At 42.2% G+C, this 24,248-nt stretch overlaps 2 protein-coding genes across 3 annotated transcripts in view; both read right to left on the reverse strand.

Annotated features, from left to right (window-relative positions):
• The window catches only part of LOC134210701 (uncharacterized), a 52,603-nt gene extending 39,031 nt beyond the window's left edge, over nucleotides 1-13,572 (reverse strand). The window contains exons 1-4 of one of the 2 annotated variants that reach the window (XR_009978849.1): nucleotides 13,387-13,572; nucleotides 13,231-13,322; nucleotides 12,989-13,157; nucleotides 12,502-12,909 (exon numbers count right to left, since the gene is read on the reverse strand). Coding sequence is in view for 1 of the 2 variants with exons in the window: in XM_062686926.1 (XP_062542910.1) it covers nucleotides 12,800-12,909; nucleotides 12,989-13,157; nucleotides 13,231-13,322; nucleotides 13,387-13,525 (510 nt within the window). In the remaining variant the exon portion in view is untranslated. Of the gene's footprint in view, nucleotides 1-12,173; nucleotides 12,910-12,988; nucleotides 13,158-13,230; nucleotides 13,323-13,386 lie in introns of those variants that run through there. The other variant, XM_062686926.1, reaches the window with a different exon arrangement.
• An 8,008-nt stretch (nucleotides 13,573-21,580) lies between these two features.
• Nucleotides 21,581-23,037, reverse strand: LOC134214990 (uncharacterized). The gene is made up of 4 exons (XM_062694258.1): nucleotides 22,792-23,037; nucleotides 22,645-22,736; nucleotides 22,396-22,573; nucleotides 21,581-22,291 (listed from the first exon to the last, which is right to left on the reverse strand). Exons 1-4 carry the CDS (start codon nucleotides 22,928-22,930, stop codon nucleotides 22,185-22,187), a joined length of 516 nt encoding a protein of 171 aa, XP_062550242.1. The 5' UTR covers nucleotides 22,931-23,037; the 3' UTR covers nucleotides 21,581-22,184.
• Between the last annotated feature and the right edge of the window lie 1,211 nt (nucleotides 23,038-24,248).

The following is a 24,248-nucleotide window of genomic DNA, read 5'->3' on the forward strand; positions in this document are numbered from 1 at the left end:
CATAACTGGCGCCTTATAAATCTTCGACTGATTATTCCACCCACAGTTACCTTCCCAAGTATTCAAGCGTCGATGGGCGTGTGGTCTACATACCGGCCCCGACCCCGACGTCCATGGTTCGAACCCAGGTTGCCGCACTTTACTTTTTTTTAAGTATAAATCATCATTCATAAGGCAACATATTGAAATTCCTACCGATTCCTTATGGCAAATTTTCATAAGGCGTTTGATTGGAAATTATACGTCCAGTTTCCTCAGTGAATGATTAACACTATAGGCTTCATTCGTTCATAAAATCGTTGTTACCTAATTTTTCAAATGACTATATCTCAGTTGTTTTTCAACTATTCTGCTCAGGTTTTTCATCAATCTCTTAGCCAACTCTTCTAATTTCTGGACATTACAAGAAAAAAAAAAAATATATATATATATATATATATATATATATATTCATTTTAATCAAACGCTCATGTTGTTATGTATGATATTGCCATCCGTCTTTTTGTTTCATCTTTTCAGAAATCAAGTCTATTTTTCAATCTGTGTACCAGAAGGATGAATATTCCCCGATTTAAACCAGGACATTTCCTGAGGAACTTTCAGTAACTCTGAAGACATCCCTCATCCAGGACATTCAAATTGAAATTTGGTGAGAGAATTCCATTATATACATATATTTACCAAATTATATTGAAACTATATGATTACACACCAAAAAAAAATACCATCAGGGTACCCAATTGAAGCGATTTGGATAGGAAGAGTGGAATCGCCAACTTCCAATTGTTAACATTTCGTGAATAAAGGGCGGGCTGTTCTCCCCATCTATTAGGTCAATCTGGGAAACGAAGGCTAGATTATAATATTGCAAGTACGAACTTTCTTCTGGAAGGAGATTCTCTATTCATTCCGTGGATTCGCATAAGCGTCTTTGCTTATGGAACCACCCCACCCATTTTTGGCCCTTCATACAGGAGTCTGATGAAATACAAACAATAGCATAATCATGATCAAATCGTTTGTCAGATATGGCCAGTGCTATCGGCAGGTGCCTTGCTACAATAGATGGTAGTATCATCATCATCATCAACAGTAAGGACGAAATTCCTCAGCCTAACCGAATCATACTGAATATGGGACGAAGTTAGTTGACCAATTCATTGAGAGTATTTTTACTCGGTGCAGGTACTCAACTTATGCCTAGAATGCAGGTCACTGCCACAATTTGTTTTAGTTTGGATCCCAATATGTTGCCGAGGGATTCCGACTCCAGCTGCTTATCCTTGCTTATCCGATAAGAAGGATTGACAAAGAAAAAGTCATCATGCGTCGGCGGTAGAAGCGTACATATATTGACGTACATCTGTCTGGGTAGTTCTTATCAGAACACCTATGCGGCATTGTGAAATATCACTAAACAACCAACAGAACACCTCACTTTTCTTGATTCCGTAGAGAGTCAGGCATAAATTCTAGAGTGTCTCGCTTCGATCAAAATCAACTCTGGTCAACAGCCTGCACTCAATTTGTCCAATTCTCGGCAATTCTTTCTCTTTTTCGAAAAAATCGTTTCAAATTAGAATTGAATGAGTTCTAATTTGAACTCTGTATTATCTGGCCTTTCTAAAATATGAACTTTACTCCTGAACATTGAATAAAATCGTTTTTTTTTTATCAAAAAAATAGTTTTCTAAGGAAACATCGAAAAATCCCGGGATTTCCCGGGATATACGAACAATTTCATCCCGAATCCCGGGACAACGAAAATGGCCGGGAAATGGAAACTCTATGTGCATTTGCATCCCCGATGACAATCTTTACATCGTGTGTTGGACACTCTCCGTAGGGCTTATCGAGGCTCTCATAGAACTCACCCTTCAAGTCATCAGGCTTATCGTTCGTTGGCGCATAGATGCTGATCATGCTAAACAGTCCCATCCCGATTTTGGCAACACCCGTTTTTGTCTACCCCCGATTTTGGCAACACCCGTGTTTGGCAACATTTTCTTCCCGATTTTGGCAACAACCTTGAAAATATTTTTTTATTACTTTTTAGAGCAAAAACTGTTAATTAATATGTGAACCGGTGCCAGCGAAAGTGGTACATAAACCATTTTTGTCGATTTTGTGTTTTTTACATTAACTGCTTCTGGGAGCAAAGGTTTAGTAAGGGAATGACGAAAAAGTGATTTTTGACAACTAAATCTGGAGATATGCACTTTTTAATTTATGGTATATCACAATGGCAATTTCGTTGCCAGGAAAAGTGGTACATGTGCAGTTTTACCCCCTAAAAACAGCTTATTGAAAAGAAAATTGTACAACATAAATGTTTCCGCAATAGATTTCAACCTTATTTTGAATTTACAGTAAACCGTTTGAAATAATTTTAAAAAAAATGTACATGTACCACTTTTACTGGCAACGATTTTAGGTTTCTGTTGCATTTTGCTCCCAATAATAGTGGTACATGTGCATTTTGTTCTAACAAACTTGAAATTTGTCAAGAAACTTCGCATATTTCTCATTACTACCTTTAGGCACATCAGTCATAACACGTTGGTACAGTTGAGATGCAGAAAATTGCTAATTTAAATTTTATTTTCGAAGTTTCCGGAAAAATGCGTCTCCTGTAAAATTTACTCAATGTAACATGTACCACTTTCGCTGGCACCGGTTCATGTGATAGGATAAACAAAACCAAAAGTGAATGTATGCGTATTATGGGCTCTGTACGAATAGTGGGCACTTTCATTGAAATAATGAACCACCACTCGTATTACCGCTCATTGCAAACAATTTCTATTAAAACTTTTCTGCTCTTTTTATTCACGTTTTCCATGTCCCTATTCACACTACCATAATATAACCAGCCCACCGTAGAATGTCGTATTTTTTGGCATCCTCACTGATTTTGTCGTCGACAAGCTGACTCACACTTGGTACATAGTACAACACCTATTAAGCGAATACCGCTGTTTAAATCACAAGGCAACCGATACTGCATGAGTGATCCAGGAGCAAGCAACCCCCAGTAGGTTTAATTACTAGTGATTAGCAAATTCGATTTTCTAAATACGCTATACAGCTACTAGTCGTTTTGCTCATTATGTGCCTCTTTTTTGGTATCATGAGCATGAGCATGAGCATTATGACTGCTCAATTCGTAGTTGCTACCTCGTGATTGACTGAGCCTGCGAAATTGTACAGGAAACACAATGAATGGGGCTTGGGATTTGCTACCCATTCTCAATGTACACGTTTCGGGAGCTCAAATATTTAAAGTCAATAACGGCGCCGGCCACGTCCTTACGGTCATATAGGAATGAAAGGATTGTTAGGCCGACTCTCGTTGCTACTAGAGACCGAGTATACCTCTGCATCTTCACGATTGTCTTGGGATGGGATATCGTTTTAGTTACAAAGGATAATTTATCTGGATTCACTTTGGTAAGCGATGCGATCTATTAGATGGGAAATAACATTAATACGAGTTAAAAGTTAAAACATGCACGCCCGGACGACTGCACGGAAGCGCAGCACACTGTACTCACTTGTTCGATGGCTACATGAGCCACCGAACACCAGATAGATATTTTATTTCTTTCCCGACGACTAAAGCACGCACTGCACTCACTTGTTCAATGGCTACTCTTATTATCGGCCGCGCAATGCAGAACACAATATTTTGGCAGATCGCGCGATCGTTCTGCTTTCCGAAACAAGAAAAAACGCGCACTGAGGTGTGCCTCTTTTTTGTATCAGTCGAGAAACTGTCATTTTATAATTTTATCCGTCTTTCTGCTACATTCCCGTATAGATAATAAGCAACAATTTTATTTAAAAGCTTCTTATTGTTTAAAATTGACGCAAATTTGTCTAGCGATTATTATCAGAATACTGTTGGCTTTTCCAGTTACCTGATGTGTCAATTGTACAACGAGCCTTTTGATTAAAGCATGTTTGCCAACAGTTCAACAGTAATGGAAAGAGTTTGGCAACATGTAACCGTAAAGCTCTCGAGCAAGCTTTGAAAAAAATCATGAGAAAAAATCGGGTTATTCTAAGCCAACTTGATGCTCTGCGCGGGGCAAGTTATGAGCTTGCTAAGATCTTTGAAATTGCACGTTCGATGATTTACCGTTTAATGATCTTCAACGCTCACCAATGGAAGCTTATTGAGTGAAGCAAATCACTTGGTAACACAACAATGAGCGTCGGTACAGTGCGCTGATAGTAGAAGCCATTCAGGCATTCTAAAAATGTAGACCTCTATGAGTCTGGAACTCTAGCACACTGAATGGGAGGCATTGATACTTTCTCTCGACTATCTTATCACCTTTGGAAGAAGAGTGTTTTTTGGAGTCCTAAGTACGTACGTTTTCCTGCCACGTCTCCAAATTTGTCTGCTGGTATCGTTATCGAAGGTCAAGTGAGCCCAAGTACACGAATTCTTCAACCACCTTGATTTTGTCGTCATGATGGCCGTTGTCTTTTCTTGGGCCTACTTCGTCTTCAAAGTGTTAATGACTTGTCCGATCTGCTTTACTTCCCTCTTCAGTCTGATGTAGCATTCTTCCATCTTTTCAAAGTTATAATAATGAAAGTAGTGCATGGAGAACTGGCGTTCGATGACCTGCCGCGAGAACCAGTTTGTCCGCAGGTTGACTGCTGTCTAGTATAAGAGGTGGCATGCCGCAAATGGTCTTCCAGCTTCCACTTGGCCACACTCGTAGTGCGAGGGGCACATTGTGCTCATGAACCAATCATTGCCGTCTGGAATATTCCTGGGTTGAGTGCTAGGAGTCCGAGTGTAGTTAACCTTTTTCACATTACATTGAATACGCTTGACCAATATGTAGAATGCAGATTCCCGCTACCATTTTCTAAAACAATGGAACGTCTTATGCCTGGCGTTCATTTTTTTCCATAATGTCAGCGAAAATGTGCACAGAACTTTACTGTGTTTTACTCTTAATCACACCGACCACAAGAAAATCAAAATCCATTATATAATTCGAAATTTATAGCACATTTAGTCATCTTGTATCCGTCGGAATGCTATTTGATTTATATAGTGAATTTTGATCAAAAGAAGCATTTTTGGTGGACTTAAATTTATATAAGATGTCAGATTGAAATCAGCACTTCAATGGACTTCAATTGAAACGTTTTCATATCACCACCAATTTCTGTAAGGACGTGGCCGACGCTATTGTTAATTTAAAATATTATTTATTATTGAATTTGTATTATGAAATTGGCTAATTAGATACATTATCGTTTGATTACCATTCTTGAGTTTGTTTCAATTTTGTTTGAATTACAATCTCCGAGTTTTGAATAATATCGCATAAATGTCAATTATGATGCATGTGCATCATTTAAACACACTCCACATACTTTGTAGTACACCTTCTAAGTATTCAGCTTCAATCATGCAAACAAAAAAAAATGAAATTTTGTATGAAATTTTTTTCCCGTTTTTGGCAACATCCCCATTTTGGCAACATTAAAATCCGGTCGTGTTGCCAAAATCGGGAAGGGACTGTAGTTGAAGAATTTGCCCTTCATTCTCAACACGCAAATGCGGTCGTTTATCGGCTTCCACTGGATAATTATCTGCTTCCCGATCACCATGAAGCCAACTCCTCGTTCTGCACTGTCACCGCCGCTATGGTAGATGTGGTACTTGAATGAAGTTTTCTATATGGGATCCACCGCCCGGAATTCACGTTCTCCACCGTATTTCCTGGATTGCTGTCATACTCACGCCGACCTTCTGCAGCTCACGAGCCAGAAGCCCAGCACGTTATTATTATTATTATTACAAGACTAAGGTCGGAGTGGCCTGTGGAATGCATTAAAGTCTTCTCCATTCAGCGCGGTCCTTTATTTGGCAGTATCTTGGCTTGGCTATTATTTTTATATTTTAGATTTTGTATGCTTTAAATTCTACCAGTGGCCCTTTATGGACATGGAGCATGGACATTCAAAGAGGCGGACTGGAGAGCTTTCGGGGTTTTCGAGCGAAAAGTGCTGCGTACAATACTCGGAGGAAAACTAATAAACAGTGTGTGGCGCAGACGCATGAATCATGAGCTGAATCAAGTATACAAAGAAGAAAATATTGTGAAACGTATAAAATAGGCAGACTTCATACGCACTTAGTGCGTATGTCGGAAGAAATAAAAGCGAAAACAATATTCAACAGATAACCAGATAGGGGCCGGCGACAAACACGCTGGCTGTACGCGGTGGAATCGGACCTGGGGACCCTGAACGTTCGGGAAAACTGGAGTAACATCGCCCAAAACCGACGATTATGGAGCTCTACAATACGCCAGGCAACGGTGTATCGACGCTGTAGCCAACCAGGTAGGTACATTGGACTGTTCTCTCATACACACCCCTTATTGGATGCCTTCACAACAAACTTATGAAACTTGGCAACAATTTCTTCATTGGTTCCGTCCATCATAATGTACAAGAAAGCAAACAAAAATATTAATGTCGAAGATTTGTTCATTTTTCACCATTAGTCTATATTCCCACGGACATAAATCGTAGAAATCTTCCTTTGTGAAATTCAAAGTAGGGTAAATGCCGTCTTTTCCCTTAAATAAACCTTTAATCTGCAACTTATAATGTTTCGAAATTATGTACCGGTGAAAAAAGACATTGATAGGAAGATCTCATCTTCCTCGCCGTTGCTCCACCGTTGCTTTGATCAGTCTGGTAAGCTTTCCAGGTAAGCCGTTCTCGTCCATAATTTTCCATAGCTCTACGTGGTTTATACTGTCGTATGCCACCTTGAAATCAACGAACAGATGGTGCGTTGGGACCTGCTATTCACGGCATTTTGAAGGATTTGCCGTACAGTAAAGATCTGGTCCGTTAACGAGCGGCCGTAAAAGAAGCCGGCTTGATAACTTCCCACGAACTCATTCACTAATGGTGGCAGACGACGGAAGATGATCTAGGATATCACTTTGTAGGCGGCATTAAGGATGGTGATTGCTCGAAAGTTCTCATACTCCAGCTTGTCCCGTTTCTTGTAGATGGGGCATATAACCCCTTCCTTCTACTCCTCCGGTAGCTGTTCAGTTTCCCAGATTCTGACTATCAGTTTGTGCAGGCAAGTTGCTAGCTTTTCCGGGGCCATCTTAATGAGCTCAGCTCCGATACCATCCTTACCAGCTGCTTTATTGGTCTTTAGCTGTTGAATGGCATCCTTAACTTCCCTCAAGGTGGGGGCTGGTTGGCTTCCATCGTCCGCTGAACTGACGTAGTCACCTCCTCCGCTGCCTTGACTTTCACTGCCTGTACCTTTTGCCTTTGCGGGATGCGTTGAGCTTCTAATAGAACTTGCGTGTTCTTCCGGAGACTAGCCAGCCTCGGGCTGAAAGTCTTCTTAATAAAGACACAAAAAGAACTTGCCTGTTTCTTGAGAACGGCACAGCTGTTCCATCTCCTCGCACTCCGCGTCTTCCAGGCGGCGTTTCTTCTCCTGAAAAAGGCGGATCTGCTGTCTCCGCTTCCGTCTATAACGTTCCACGTTCTGCCGGGTACCTTGCTGATGCGCGACCGCCCGCGCTGCGTCCTTCTTCTCCAGAATCTGTCTGCACTCTTCGTCGAACCAATCGCTCCGTCGACTTCGACCCATATACCCGACGTTGTTCTCCGCTGCGTCGTTAATGGGTGCTTTGACTGTATTCCAGCAGTCCTCAAGAGGGGCCCCATCGAGCTCACCCTCTTCCGGCAACGCTGCCTCGAGATGCTGCGCGTATGCAGTGGCGACATCAGGTTGCTTCAGTCGCTCTAGGTCGTACCGCGGCGGTCGTCGGTACCGAACATTGTTGATGACGGATAGTTTTGGGCGCAATTTAACCATCACCAGATAATGGTCAGACTCGATGTTAGCGCCACGATATGTCCTGACGTCGATAATGTCGGAGAAGTGCCGTCCATCAATCAGAACGTGGTCGATTTGTGATTCTGTCTGCAGTGGTGATCTCCAGCTGTACCGATACGGGAGGCTGTGTTGGAAGTATGTGGTGCGAATGGCCATATTCTTGGAGGCGGCGAAATCAATTAGTCGTAGGCCGTTTTCGTTCGTCAGCCGGTGAGCGCTGAACTTCCCAATAGTCGGTCTAAACTCCTCCTCTTGGCCAACCTGAGCGTTCAAATCTCCTATGATGATTTTGACGTCGTGGCTTGGGCAGCTGTCGTACTCACGTTCCAGCTGCGCGTAGAATGCGTCCTTATCATCAACAGTGCTTCCGGAGTGTGGGCTATGGACGTTGATTATGCTGAAGTTGCAGTACCGGCCTTTGATCCTCAACCTGCATATTCTTTCATTGATCGGCCACCACCCGATCACGCGCCTTTGCATATCGCCCATCACTATGAAAGCTGTTCCCAGCTCGTGTGTGTTGCCGCAGCTCTGGTAGATGGTATGATTACCTCTAAACGTTAGCACCATTGATCCCTTCCAACAAACCTCCTGCAGCGCTCCAAGGCCGAATCCACGGTCGCCAGGCACATCGGCAGTATGCGTGTGCTCCCGATGAAGTTGAGAGATTTGCAGTTCCACGAACCGAGTTTCCAATCGCTAGTCCCTTTTCGTCGCAGTGGTCTTCGCCGATGGTTCCGGTCCGTACTCTCTTGTTGATTGTTCGTTGCTTATGATTTTTTAAAGGCTGGCTTGCAGGGCCTGACACCAAACCCCCTAAATTTCCGGAGGACCCTTCCTCCTTATTCCCGGTGGACCATGGTGCACAGTTTCACTTGGAGTCCCTCGCTGGCACTCGGACGATGATCAGCCGCCCCTAACATGGAGAACAGACGCTGTTGTGAGCCGATCCTGACATGGAGAACAGACGCTCAGTAAGATTTGCACCTCCGGAGAGGAGCAAATCCCCCTTCCTGTCAGCATACGACCATAGCTCCCACCGGGGTTGGTTACCCGATCTTCCTAAGGTTGCTCGTATCCAGCCAGCACCACGGGGAGGTAGGGATAGGAGTTGCTGGGTAAGAGGCTAAGGACCGCAAGATGGGGTTTATTTTATTCCTTCAGGTACGCGAAGTACCAATGGTACGCTTTACCCAGCATTTGCCGTGCCATGTCTGTATTTACACGGACATTTGATCTTGCATACAGACATCATACAGATTACAGGCATTATACAAACTTTTGATAGAAGTTACAGTCTTTTACAGATATTTGGGTTTTGGGATTCCATTCAGAATCCTAAAATAATTCCATTCAGAAGCCCCAAATTATTCCTTTTGACCAGAAGAATTGCGTTGAGAAACCCAAAAGATCTTCATTCGTACGGATTTTCGCACAGAATTATGTGAACTTCCGAAAGTAATTCGGAAACGGTATTCCTGTTCACAAACGGCATTCCTTTGAACTTCTGAACGAAATTCTGTTGGACTTTCGAAAGAAATTCTTTTAGGCTTCCGAGCGGAATCCTTTTGAACTTTCTAAAGTAATTCATTTGGACTTCCGAATGGAGCCCTCAGGGATTCTGAACGGTATCCTGCTCCAAATACCAAATAGAATCTTATTATGCTTCGAAACAGAAGTCTTTTTGACTTTCAAAACAGAATTATTTTGGGCTTCCGAACCGAATCCTTTAACCCTCTAGTGCCCAAGACCGCCTTTCGAAAGAAATACTTTTGAACTGCCAAGTGGAGACAACTGGGCTTCTGAATGGTATCTTTCTCTGCTTCTGTATTCAAGGGATACGCAACGTAAGTCCTTTTTGGAATTCCAAACGTAAACCTTCTGGGATTTCTTTTGGAAGCTCAAAAAGATTCCATTGGGAATCAAAAAAATCGGTTTGAAAGCCTAAAAGAATAACGTTAGGAAGAACAAAAAAGTTCGGAAAGCAAATGATTCTCCGCTCGTAAACACAAAAAAGTCTTAAAGGAGTTCTTTTGGACTCTTGAACGGATTTTCAGTTAGAAAATTAGAAATTTATGTTAATGTAACAATATGCATACGTACATATTATTGAAAAAAATATTTAGAGCTTTTCCATCGCACTTGCCAAAGGACAAGTTAGTACCATTTAATTCCACCACTTGATTGTACCTTTACAGATACCTATTTCGACCTCAACAGTAAGGCCGTATTCAGTATCTCGTACTTGACTCAACTAAGTTTTAAACCAATCTTTTGATTATCGAAACCTCCATATTCTACGTTGTCTTAAGTGTATAGTAGGGTGGCTCAAAAAACACTTATTCAATTTTTTTGATGGGCCGTCCTCTTATTCGGTTCCATTTGATGCCCTGATGCTCTGGACAAAATTTCAGCTAAATCGGTCAACGTTAAGGCGGTGCTAAACTCGTTTGAAGTTTATATGGAAAAATGTATGCAGAAACATCTAAAAACAGTGATTTGCAGTTGGACGGCACAAGTTACAATCAAGAACCATGATACTCATTCAGTTCTTGAATTAAATACAGAATATTATGTTGAAAACCGCGAGAAGATTAGAATTTAATACGCAAAGATATTAGCATTTTACTGGAGTGTTGTAGAGGTGAATTTATTTCTTTTCAAAGGTAAAAGAAACGAAATTTGCTCAAACCCCACTTCAGAGAAATGCTAATAACTTAGCCGGGCAAACTCTAATCTTCTCGCGGTATTCTTCATAACATTCTGTATTGAATTCTTCAAGATCTGAATTAGTATCATAGTTCTTCATCGTGAGTATTGCCGTGTAGCTGCAATTTACTGTTTTTGGATGTTTCTGCATACATTTTTGCATAAAAACTTCCAACCAGTTTAGCACCGTCCAAACGTTGACCGATTTGGCTGACATTTTTTCCAGAGTATCAGGGCATCAACTAGAACCGAATAAGAAGGCGGTCCATCAAAAAATTAAAAAAAAGTTTTTCCCATACTAATTTGAGCCACCCTAAAGTACCTGCCAAATAAGACTCACATGGGGCGAGTGACATTTGGAGAAGCTGCTTCGGCGGCAGGGTTGAATCCACACACCCACAGTGAGGCACAAATGGTGCACGGGAAGTGTCCCTTCGGTAGGGTAGCCCGTGGTTTGCTTCGGCAGGAGAGCGAATATTTGGCCTGTGCTGAGGAACTGAGTGTCGTAGCGGGCAACCGCTATAGTTACCCCGAGGCATGGCGGAAGTTTGTGTGTAGACTACACATGCTGAGGTAGGAGTGTCTTAGCGTAGGCGTAACTGTACAGATACATTGGCATTGCAGTGGAGTGTTAGAGTAAGTAAGTAAGTCTCAAATGGTGTGAGTGCCTGTGTGAATGTGTTCATTAAGTATAGTCTATCCTCCAGAAGTAATGCTGGAAGGCTGTTCCGGGCCGGAATTAGGGTTGGAGCCCAAGGAGGGTTTAGTGGGTGAGAATCCCACATTCTAGTACACTGCCATGTGGTAGGTTGGCAACTACTACGCGTGTGCTGGGTCAGTACATTAGCATTATTTCTTGTAAAAAAAGAAAAAAAAATTCCTGCTACTCACTTTTCACATTGACCTATTCGGCCAAACAACTTTTTTGGCCAAATGACCTGTTCTCCAAAACAAGTTCGATTGTGTTGGTGCTGGCCACGGATCCGAGAGAACGTCCTAGATTGAAATCAAGGATCACACCCACCTTGATTTATGATAGAATAGCTATGCTATGTAAAAAGCAGACAATTTATTAATCCATCGTGCTGCAGAAGTTTATTGAACCCAGCATGTTAATTTCGCGTTGGATTGATTTTACACACGGTTTTCGTCTTAGTGTCTTGAAAATAACTTCGCTCACAATAAATTTAGTCGCTTACCAAAGTGACTTCCCATGAATTACCTTCTCACTTACTTCCCCGTGGCGCTCACGTTGATTCAGAGAATCCCTCGGTCTCTTGTAGCAATGAGTGTCGAACCAATTTTCCTCTCCTAATCCTAAATTGACTGTAAGGGCGTGGCCGGAATCGTTATTGTTTTTTTTATTCTTTATTATAGAGGTCTGCCGCCCTGGACTGGCTCACCTCTGCGACCGGCAATTTATTAGCTGAAAGCTGCACACGTTGTGACACATTTTTATCACGATGCACTTGCGCAAAATTGGAGAATGGTCGTTCACATTAAAAACATTTCATGCAGAACCCATTAAAGCATTTCGGCCAAGTATGTACTGCACGTCATATAATTGGCTTGCAGTGTTGAAGCGAAACGTGGATTTAACTTAAGTTTGAGTGGAATTCCTTTAGGAATTAAATCAAATGCTTTTACTAAATTGGGTTGAAATTTATTTGCGTTTTTAAATGCAAACGTCAAAATTATATTATTCTCCAATTTTCATTAACTTTTGTATTGATTTGTTATTAGGTTTGGTGATAATGTGAACGATAAAAAGAATAATAAATGGATTTAAAATTTTAACATAATTGGTCGAAGCTACGTTATTTATTTTTGTGAAATTTTAATCTTTTACGAAGCAATCAGTCACATTCACTTCTTACCTACAAATATTGTCTAAGCTTTACTAGCAATCGAACAAGATCACACTCACTTCACATATATTTTTCGTAACAATTTCTAGTTCTGGGTTACCGATAAATGATTTCGCATGCGATACTCGATATCGCAACGATTAAAATCCCAAAATAGATTCTCAAATCATAAATCATCTCGCCCGATTTGGTTTCAATATTGAGAGTTGCTTCTGACGCATTGTTCATTTGTTTGTTTTATATTTTAAAACCCGCGCGACTGAACAGAAAATAAACAACAAAGGCACTGAATTCTCGGATTTTCTTCTCACGCTTGAACGTACACCACCGCCGGTACCCGTTTCTTGGGTTCGGGAGCACCCTCTCTCAAGTATTTCAGCACTCCGTTCAAGATCACCAACTCCACGCCGGTAATTCCTGCGAACAAATTTAAAACAAAACACGACAACCATAAGAAAAGTCGTTCGGTATCACAATCCAAAACATACGACTTTACCAAGCATCCCGAAGCACAATGCAACATGAATCAGTACTTCACCGGTGGATGCGCTTCCCTCGTATCGATCGCTGTAGCGGAAAATCTCCCAGCAGGTCCACAGCGCAATCAGCGAGAGGGTTCTCACCACGACAAACACTCGGTTCACGCGGACGGCACAGACTTTCCTCTGAACAGAAATAATAACTAATTTGATGGGGTGCACTAATTTGCATTTCCGTGCGAAAACCTCGTCAACCAACCTCCACGATGCCGTCCTTGAGCAGCCCGGCGAACATCGCAGACAGTATGCCGATCTTCAAGCTAACTGCCAGAATGATGACGTTCTTCGTTCCTGCAATGCATCGAACTGGTCAAATCCACGATTCGGTCTAAAATTACCCCAAGAAAAAAGGCACCGTCGGGACAGGAAAATCCTTGGCAGGCCGGTTTGGCGTCCATCAGCTGGTACAAGCAGTAGGCGGCACCGAAGGCCGCTACCGAGCAGCATACGAGCACATAAATTGATCCAATGCGACGATAGGCGTTGACGTCCATTTTTCCTCCGACTGCGGGCGACAAACGTTTCCAGAGCACTAAGCACCGCGAGTCGTTGAATCATAGTGCAGTGTAGTGTCCGTTCGCTTTGGCGTTGTTTGCATATGCGATGTAAGCCGCGATGAGAATATTTTTAGAGCATTGTTTAATTTGTGATTTAATCGTTTAGAATCGTGAATAGATTATGAATAATTAACACCAGAACATCATCTATGTTCTATCTAATAATAAGTGGTTGGTCGGTTGAATTCAACATTCCTTGTAGAAATAAATCTTTGGTATGTACGCCACTCATGTGGTCATGGATAGAGTAGTAAGAATAAACAACATCAATATATTAAAATGTTTATCGTCGCGTGCATAGAAAGGCGCTTGGTAAGTTGAATGAATGCAAAGACGACCTGCTAATATCAAAAATTCTCTGCATCGCACATGAAACAAACAATAAGAATATGTACTACAAGTCGTAGGAATAAAAAAATATAACACAAATTAGTTTTTATTTCATTTTTCTTAAAACATTTTTGTTATATTTGTTTCATACAAGGCTATGGTGCATTTAATTTTACGTACCTTTGGTATTGTACTTTAGGCTTATAAGACTGAATGCAATGATTCTTCCTTTTTTCTTCTTGCTTCTTCCTTCTTACCTCTCCCTTCTTCCTTCTTTCTTATTTCTTCTTCCTTCTTTCTTTTTCCTTATTGCTTCTTTCTTCTTCCTTCACCTTTCTTCCATTCTTTTATTTCTTCTTCCTACTTCCTTTTCTTTTTTCATATACCTTTTTCATATACCTATACCTTCTGTATCGAGTCAGGACTTGTTTTTTTCAGTTAGCATAACGATTGGCCTGTCATCGATTTTTTCTGCTGTTTTTATATCTACACCCAGGTTTTTTTTTACACGGTTTGGTTTTGGTCGTTTAAGACCTTCAGCGTCAATGAAGCAATGAGTTATCCCCACGAAAAAATTCACAAAAAATCAAAGAAAATTCAGGTGGTATTTAAAAAGCTGTGAAAGTTCAGGTTAACCAAAAAATTAAAGAATTCCAACCGTGTAAAAAAAAACCTGGGTGTATTGCGTTAATTTGACATAACACTTAACATAGCCGAGACTCTTTATGGGGCTGCAAAATGGTGAGGGCTGCGAAATGGTGAGTTGACATCTGGGAAGGAGCGACCTACACAGCTCTGGTCCTCACAAGTTCCAATCTCACGCTTCCACGGGTCTTCCAATGACAATCGACCGCCAGCTAAGGATTTTGTACTTAGCCGGTAGTGCAGCCTGGGCACTGTTGTCCTTCTGACATCAGCTAGAATGAGGGGGTGCGACCAAAGGGACCATCGTCCCTAACCCCTGATCCCAAGGCGTTAAGCGACCCGTGCCGAGGGGATGCATGGCCAGGGGGGGGGGGTGAAACAATGAGCTAGGCCTTTAACGGAGCCTGTGGGGTACCTTGGCACCTTCACAGTAATTGTCCCTTACCGCGTCATGCTGGGCTCTGGCGTGGTGAACCTCTTTTTCCGAGCAACTCGTGGGACCAAAATGGAAAACCAAGTCAATTCTTCAATTAGTGGTAGTAGTGTAGGCGACAACCCCATTCGCAAGAGGTGGGCTGTTCAGGTCTCCGCCTAGAAGGCCAAATGCAATAGTCGGCAGCTCGGTGCGCAGCGCCACCGTGGTTCACTTAACCATCTCCCAGGCTACGCCGGTAGAGGTTATGGACGGCCCATGGCTTGTGGAGGCGATGAACCGCAAACGCGATGGGCTTTCGGCCTTCGAGGTGGCGACGGAACAGCTGGACGCCATAATCGACTTTGCGTCATCGAAGCATAATATCTGTAAGGACCTCAAGAGGAGCTTGCTGAAACTTCGAAAGTCGATGTAGGACGCCAAGCTGGAGAGGACGGTCGGAACGGCCAAGTGTTAAACCGTGAAATCCGTGGAGTCGAGGTCTACCCAGACTGAGGCCCAACGATTCGCGAACTCGGGCTAGGTCGAATCGACCGAAGGCGTGCCAGCGAAGACGGTGGTGCAAAAGTCTACCCAGACTGAGGCTCAAGTAATCGCGGGCACGTCGGGAGTGACTGTTCCAACGGGGGAGACAGTCTCCAGGGGATGAGCTCCCTGTGGGCCGCTCCAAAACGTAAAGGGAACAAGAGTAGTGAGGCTGGGAAGCTGAACCCCGGCCAGGTACCTCCAAAACCGGGGGAGAAAGGACTTGGAAAGGTCCGTCCACCCAGGAAAGACGGTGGCAAGGGGTTACTGCAGGCTGAGAGCTCTCAGCCGCACCAGACCAGGAAATTAGAGGGGGATGATGTCTCCAGGATCCTGGTCAAGAACAAGAGGAAACCGAAGACGTCAAGGGCCGAAAAGAAGGCCCAGGCGAATGAGGGTAGCAAGAAGTCTAGGGTAGGCGCCAATCGCTCCAGGGGCGATGCCCTAGTCATCAAAACTCGGACGTCTTGAAGGCGATGAGGAGTGACGTCAAGCTCATTGAACTCGGCGCCGACGTACGTCGAATAAGACGTACCCGGATGGGCGAGATGATCCTTGAGCTGAAGCGGGCGTCTCGCAAAAGGGCGCCGTCTACAAGAAGTTGGCGGAGGAAGTCCTAGGCGAGATGGTCGAGGTGAGGGCACTCAAGACGGAGGTGAATCTAAGGGCTAAAGACCTGGACGAGATCATCGAAGTTGAAGAGCTCGTCACGGTACTGCGGCGACAGTGCGAAGTGGAGACGCCCACCGCAGCCGTTCGGCTACGGAAAGGTCCTGCAGGGGCGCAGGTAGCATTGGTTCGGCTATCTGTAGCGGACGCCTCCAAGGTAGTCAAGTTAGGGAGCATCAGGGTGGGATGGTCAGTGTGCCCTGTGGGCATATACGAGCAACCCGAAGTTTGCTTCAAGTGCCTGGAACCGGGGCACAAGCAATGGGACTGCAAAGGCCCTAACAGAAGCAAGCTCTGTCGACGCTGCGGACTGGAGGGACATAAGGCACAGTGCTGCACGAACCCTCCCAATTGTTTGATTTGTTCCAGCAAAGCTGTGAACAGCAAGCACCCCATGGGGGGTTCGTAGTGCCCGGCGTTTAAGCGTGCTGCAAAATCACAGTGCAGGTAACGCAGCTGGCTTGCACGGCCTCGCCCGAGTGTTTGGTGTGCGCAGGTTTAGAGGAAACGGCGGAACACGTGTTGTTCGCATGCCCACGTTTTTGCGCAATGCGTGACCACATGCTTGCCACATGTGGTCTGGACACTACCCCGGACAACCTAGTTCGGAGGATGTGTAAAGATGAATTTGGCTGGAACGCCGTTTTATCGACTATCGCCCAAATCGTCTCGGAGCTACACAGAAGGTGGCGCGTGAACTCAAGTATGGCTAGTTCATACGCAAACAAGAGGAGGTCCAAGGGATCGGAGTCGGCTTCATGGGTCATACCGGTGGTCATGCTCTGTGGTCGAATTCGATCCTTTTATCGAAAAAGTGGCCGCGCGAAGAACAGCATGGTATCGTCGCTTTCGCGGCGTCGGTCGACCGGGCGGGTTCCGAGCCCGAGGACGGAAAGGGGTCCTCGTCAAGGCTGGGGCAGGCGGCTCGGCAAGTCCCTCTGTGTGTTGGAGAATAGACCCTATCACAGAGAGTTTAATTTGGGGTGCACGCGGCATTATCATTCTTGATACCAGTCGTGCAGAGGGAAGCAGACGCGAAGTCCACCATTTCCACCTTCCGAGGACATAGGGCGTGGTAAGGCCACTTGGAAAGCCGGCAATGCGCTGGCACGATACCATGGTGTTCTTCTAAAAAAGCGACTCACGATGTTCGGTGCTGCAAGGACACGCAGCTAACCTCGAGGGTGCGTTGTGCACTGGCCCCCCTTTGAACCATTACTTTCTGGTTGTACCGAAGGGACTATGGGCTTGGCAGCAATGGAAAAGGTTTAGCGGGTCAGGGATGTAGTCCTGCCTCCCTCGTTTGCTGTTGGAGGTGGTGCCTAATCCCGCACTTCCTGGACAACCCAGGACGTCTGTTGAGCAGATTCCCCCTCCATTGCTTAGGAAAAAAAAGACTCTTTATGATAATTACAATCGATATCATCTTATTAAAACGGTTGAGCCTTTCAAATAAATCAAAATTAAAAAAAAATCATCTTATTATCAACAGGTAGTAAGGGGAAAGGGGCATAGACTAAGATACTCGTGGCAATTCAAGGTTAGATTGCGTAATTTCAGGACGGACGAGGTTGGGATTTAGGTTTGAGGTAAATAGTGTGTAGTGGGACGTCTCACTACCCAGTTCGCATTACTCATTTTTCACAGTGAGATGTGAGAAATGAGCCTTTCGGCCAAAAGACCCTTTCGGCCAAACAATTCTTTCGGCCAAATGACCCTGTCAGCCAAACGACTCTTTCGGCCAAACAACCCTTTCGGTCAAACGTGCCTTTCGGTCGAACAACCCTTTCTGCCAAATGACTTTGGGCTAGATGGGTTTCGACCTAATGGTCTGTTCGGCCTAGTGGCACTCGGCCAAATGGCTTTCGGCCGAACGGGTTTCAACCAAATGACCCTTCGCTAGATCCAGCATAGATTTTCTGGGCACTCCAACACGAGTATAAGCTCCACCCACTGAGGTGGACGAGCCTCCCTGGCCTTCCCAGATCTATAAGTCCTCCATATGCTCCCCCATAGTTCCCATGGCTGCGTTTCATCCCCAACATCGCTAACATCGTCTCCTCATCGGAATACGAAAGCTGACGCTTTCAGAGAGAGCCCCGCTTTCAACGATTTTTTTTTCTCTTCCGTTTTCAAATGCGATCTGAATATTGTCATCGTTTAACTGGCGTTCTGATCGGTTTATTGGAGAAATCCTCCACTCCGAATAGTTTTTTTGCGGACGTCCTTCGCTCTGAAAAGGATGGATCGTGGATCGTGGATCATGGATCGATATATGTATGCAATAAAATAAAGTGTATCCACCCTCTCTACCAAGTAACATTTTTTAGTTTTTTTTTTTTTTGCTCCATGATCCACCTCCATCACGAAACTGGCAAAAGCTTCCGTCATATTGCCGATATTGTACAGCTTCATAAAGCTGGGTCACTAGGTTTGTGCAGATGTGAACAAAGCGTGGTTTCATCTCACCTGCTAAGTGATCGGGGCGTCCTTCAAAGACACCTGGTCGAATTGACAAAACTATCGTGAAGGAGGTGGAGCTGGATTAGGTAAATACTATCAGCTCCAAAAAATGCGGAACAGATTGAAAGCGAGTTTTCCATTCAACTGACATCACAATCCGTACTAAAACGTTTTCATAGGAAAAGTCTTAAGAGCAGAGTTGCCGCAAAAAAATATTTTAAAAAAAATTGAAGTTTTCAAGCATGGCCGTGGGTGATACTTTACCAACATTGATTTTCCAACCAGGTTTCTGCAGGTAGAGTCATGGTGTGGGAATTTATGGCCGCATTTGGCAGTGAAGGACTTGAGTTCATCGATGGAATCATGACCAAGAAGCTTTACTTTGACATTTTGAAGCGAAAACTACTAGCCCCTGCACAAAAGATGGGGCGCAGATATACTCTCCAATAAGATGGAGATCCGAAGCACACCTCTAAGCTGGTTCCGCAGTGGATCAAGGGAAAGCGTATTAAAGTTGTGGACTGGCCAGCACAGTCTCCCATCCTTAATCCGATCGAGCATCTCTGGTCAATTTTGAAAATTAAGGCCCAGAAGCAACCAACAAGCATCCAGCAGCTATTTAATCTCATCTGAGTGAGACAAAATCACCCTGTAAATAACTGCTAAGCTTGTTGAGTCGATGACATGACGATGGTGAGCAGTTATTGAAGTAAAGGGTGGTTACAAGAAGTACTAAAACTAGGTGAGCTAGATGGATGGTAATTTTTGTTGTTGTATTTGCTTACCCTTTTCATAATAAATAATAAGAAAATTTCAAGAAAAGATATAAACGCCGTGTTCTTTATGGCAACGTAATAAATGAACATAAATGGATAAACCATAGAGGAATACTCGTCAAATTAAATTGATTTTCATTAGAAAATCAAAACAATTGTTAAGGAGGGGGAGGGGGCGTTGGTTTTACTTTTTTTTTAATTCTATATTTTAAACGACGCTGCATATTAGGTAGGCCGCTTTTATGTTTGGACAAAGGATAGAAGTACCTAGAAGACCTGAGATGGCCTGGTTCTTTTCCCTTGTTCTCCTTCTCATTACAGTTGACTATCGAGTTTCAACTGTTTCTCTGACTGGTTCACCTAAACCCCGAGTAGACTCTTCTGACAATAAAAGTGTATCCAATTCACGAATTAGAAAATTTATTTTCATTAGAAAATTCATGATTAAAAATAAGCTACCCGGCTGATTTGGAGTACTTGTTAAAGTAAAAAAGTCTTGTGACAATTCAATCGTGACTTTTCTAGTCGGTTGCTCTTGGACGAGGTCGTCAGGGCTGCCAAGTTAATTTGGTGATAATTCCTTCAAATGTTGTGTATAAAAACTTGACATTTTCTTTTCCGTTTCATACATTATTTATGATTCTCCTATCAAAGAGCGATTCTTCTCTGTTTAGCGAAAATGTTATGCTCTATATAGAAAATATGACGTTTTGATTAGAAATGACAATAAAGTGATAAAAATGCACAAAATTGACATTTAATAATTTTTCAACACTTGAGAATAACTTAGGGGCCATCCACAAAATACGTCACGCCTCTAATGGGAGGGGGTTCAGAGCATCGTGACGATTCATACAAAAATCAGCGTGTGACAGAAAATCGGTGAGATTTTTAATGACTATATAGTTCGGCACAAGGTTCGGCACATCCTATCCTAGGTTGGAAGTGATGATTGGCCGGGGCTCAGCTAAATCGCACCATGCGCCAATATAAAATATACCATTCTATCGCACACATTTTTGCGTACCAGATACAATTGATAACAAACGATTCGCATATCTTTTTCAGATCATGGTGACAGTCAGTTGCATTCAATAGTTCCAAAAGATTGTTTGCATAACTTATACTCTGATTGAAATTCTGAAATTGCGAACAATTTTGTAGAAAGGAATAGGTTAATTCGTTATGAGATCTGTGTTACTTGAGCGGATTTGTACGCTCCCATTAAGTCTTAAGAGATGCTACAACAATTACTGGAAGTCCATAAGTGTGTATTATCAGAAATACTTATCCATTTTTGAAACCACGTAGAATCTGTTAGGGTGAATAATTCCTGGGAATGTAATACGGATTCAATGTGATCAAAGTTGCAACACATTAACAATTTATTCAATAAAGCAAAATTTTATATTTAGTAAAATATAGGAAATGTGTTACTGGTATTAGTCATGTTCTCACACAAGCCAAATGTAACAAATATATTAAGTGTCTATATCCACTTATAAACAGAAAATCAAAACTTTGTCTTAAGAACAAACTTTTGATTTACAAACAAATTTTTAGACCTGCCATGTTGTATGCTGTGCCAATATGGACTAGTTGCTGCAATACCAGAAAGAAGGCACTTCAGAGGATTCAAAATAAAATTCTGAAAATGATTCTGAAGTTGCCTCCGTGGTATAGTACCAATGAACTTCATAGAATTTCTAATATTGAGACATTGCGACAAATGTCCAAACAAAATAATTTCCAATTTTAGATTAAAAAATCGTTGCAATCTTCTATTGCAACGATTAACTCCTTGTACCCTTAGTATAAAAAAGGGTAAAGTTTAGTTTAAGTTGAAAACATTGTAATTCCTACATGGTTCAATTCAACCAGAGGAAAAATTCTAACTGCCAGAGGCAATTGAAATGTATTAATAATAACTAAAAATATAACATAGCAAATAAGGATGATAGTGTTAAGAAAACACGGAACACCTAGTCTAAGAGATGAATGCATGTATTAGATAATTAGCAAATAAAATTAGTTAAAAAAAAAAAAAAAAAGTCATGTTCTCATGAGCACTAAACATATTCAATTATACGCAAAGACAAATAAATGAGACATACGAAAAACTCTTGAAGATTTAATTTGTTAGTTGAACAGTATAAATGTATATACGAAGTTTATTTAAATAAAAACTTGTTCAATAATCATTTGCAAAATAATTTGGTATCTAATTGAGTCTAGTCAGTTGATCATATTCAACTTTCTTGACGTAATGAATAATATTACTTTCATGTGACCAGAGGAAGACCCAACCAGCGTATGTTAGATTCTCTTACAATTCTGTGTAATAACTTACAAACATCTGTATAAGAATGGGCGAGTACAAAACTTCAAGATTACGTTTTGTTAAATAAGAAACTATTTCGCATATGTTCTAATCTCATTTAGGGGTCATACACTAATTATGTAAGCACATATGTAGAGAGGGGAGTCTGCCATTTTCTTACGCTCCACATAAATAAAAAATAATTTGTGTGGGAAAAAAATTAAATGGGGGGAAGGGGATTGAAAAACTCTGGAAAAAAGGCTTACGTAATTAGTGTACGGCTCCTTAGATTTTGGTAGATTTTATATAGAATATCAATGAAACCAAACATCCGCTGGTTGGATGTATGAATTCACTAATCAAGTATTATAGACTAAGTCATAATCACAGCATCTTAGAGGAGTTCATCGACAGCATCACTACAATTATACGAAGTTAATCCCCCGCAGAGTAAACTGCTTCAACACACTCTTCCTCAACAAGTTTTAACTTCGCTAATCGTTGAATCCGATGGAGAATCCACAATTCCAAACACGTAATGACTAATCCGAATACACCAAAGGGAGTTTCCAAGAATGAAAAAAAGTAACAGTTAGTATTCATTTTTGCCGGCAATCAACCTTACGAAATCTCGAAGGGAACTCACCCAAGGTTATGAAGAATGAAGCTAAAGCGACGTACTCCGCCTCCCGTACCCCCGAAGTGTCATTTCCGCGATCTCGTTCCATCTCCAGCATGACGTACTGATAGCTCCATAACGATAGGAGTAATAGATTCCGTAGTACAATTACTGGGCGATAGATTCGAATGTAGGTTGAGTCCGCCTAAACAATAATGGTTTATTGCATTATTTGAATATTCAATCGAAAGATATGATACTATTGCAGTCCATTACCTGTTCGATGGCGCTTTTCACAAAAGCAATAAAAACTGCCGATAGAATGAATATTACCAAGCAAATTGTCACAATTCCTATGCTTATTTTGTCTGAAATAAAAATTGTTAATTTTGATTCAGAATCGAATTTTTGTTTCACACTTACCATTATAACACAGGATATTAACACAGAACGGTTTGCCGACGACAATATGCAGGAAGGAGTAGATTACTCCCAATGTTGAGAACAGCCAAGACAACACGATGTACGCAAATCCAAAAGTTCGACACGAATTTGGCTCCATTTTTTATAAATATTCTTGAAACGGTTTAAAATTCTCAAAGTAGATATCCTAAACAACTTGAACGAAAATGCAGTTCAGACTTATCACTGGAAGCACTGCGATCGACTGAGTGCGATCAAATAAACAAGCACGACAAAGACCACGGGGAGCAGCGTGCTCTCTCCTTAATTCAGTGGGAGAGAATCAAATTACTGCATCTCGGGGAAAAACCACCCCCATACTAGTTACGGCAGAGAAGACCCAGTAGTTCATTGATAGTCGTGTTTGGTGAATACATTCAGTGGATTGATAAATAAATCTCATATGTAACAATAAAAAGCTGGAGTTCATGAATGGCCTCATTTGTGGGAATTCTAGTAATTTTTCCTACTTTTCCTACTACTGTCTGATGAATGTTTCCCTCAATCATCTGTACGAATCAATGAGTCAATCCCTGATCTTCGTGTTACACCATATAGAGCAATCCCGTAACCTGCAGCGCTTAACCCGTTTACCCTCTACATAATTTAAAGGCGCTCGAGACGAGCATCTATCGATTTATCGGCACTGTTATTAATCATATATCATATTTGCCTCAAAATTGTTTCTTGATCAATTTACGCATACGCGTTTTTGTAGACGATGAGCAAATGATGTAATGTCATATGTATTAGATACTAGTCGACCCGGGAGACGTTGTCCTGCATATTATGCGCGTTGTGAGCGGCCCATGCGAAATTTTCATTCGAATCTTAATTTGAGTTTTGCACGATTTACTCAACTTTACTAAGGATTTTTACATGAGGAAATATCATATAAACCCGTCGGAAACTATGTCAAACGTCACTACTGAATAAATGGAAAAACTCAAAGGTGCAGCCCAATCGGGTTGTACGCAACGGTGACGTAGGACTACGTAGCTATACAAAATGGAGGGTATTTTTCATCATAATTTGTGTCAATTTATTGGCATTGTGTAAACTACTCGGAGGTCAACCGAATCAAGAAACGGAAAGAATCTCCCAGAACGACTCATCGGCCGCATCGCCACTGAAGCCACTCGTCTATCTTTCAGTGGATATCATCAGAATCCTAGAAGACATTATGCTCAAAAATGTCCGGAATAAAGGAAAAATAAGCAGAATCGGAGGTGGCGCGAAACCAAACACAAATATATCAATTTGCAACGTTCGACTTCCGCCCGCGATGGAAGCGTACATGCATCGTGTTCTATAGCGCTGGTTGCAAAGTGAGCGAGACTTCAAGAATAAATTACAAACAGACCTTTTCAGGACTTAAACTATTTATCCAAAAAGAAGTTTTGACCGTTGGGAAAATT

This window comes from Armigeres subalbatus, chromosome 2, assembly GCF_024139115.2.
Source record: "Armigeres subalbatus isolate Guangzhou_Male chromosome 2, GZ_Asu_2, whole genome shotgun sequence".
NCBI classification, from domain to species: domain Eukaryota; kingdom Metazoa; phylum Arthropoda; class Insecta; order Diptera; family Culicidae; genus Armigeres; species Armigeres subalbatus.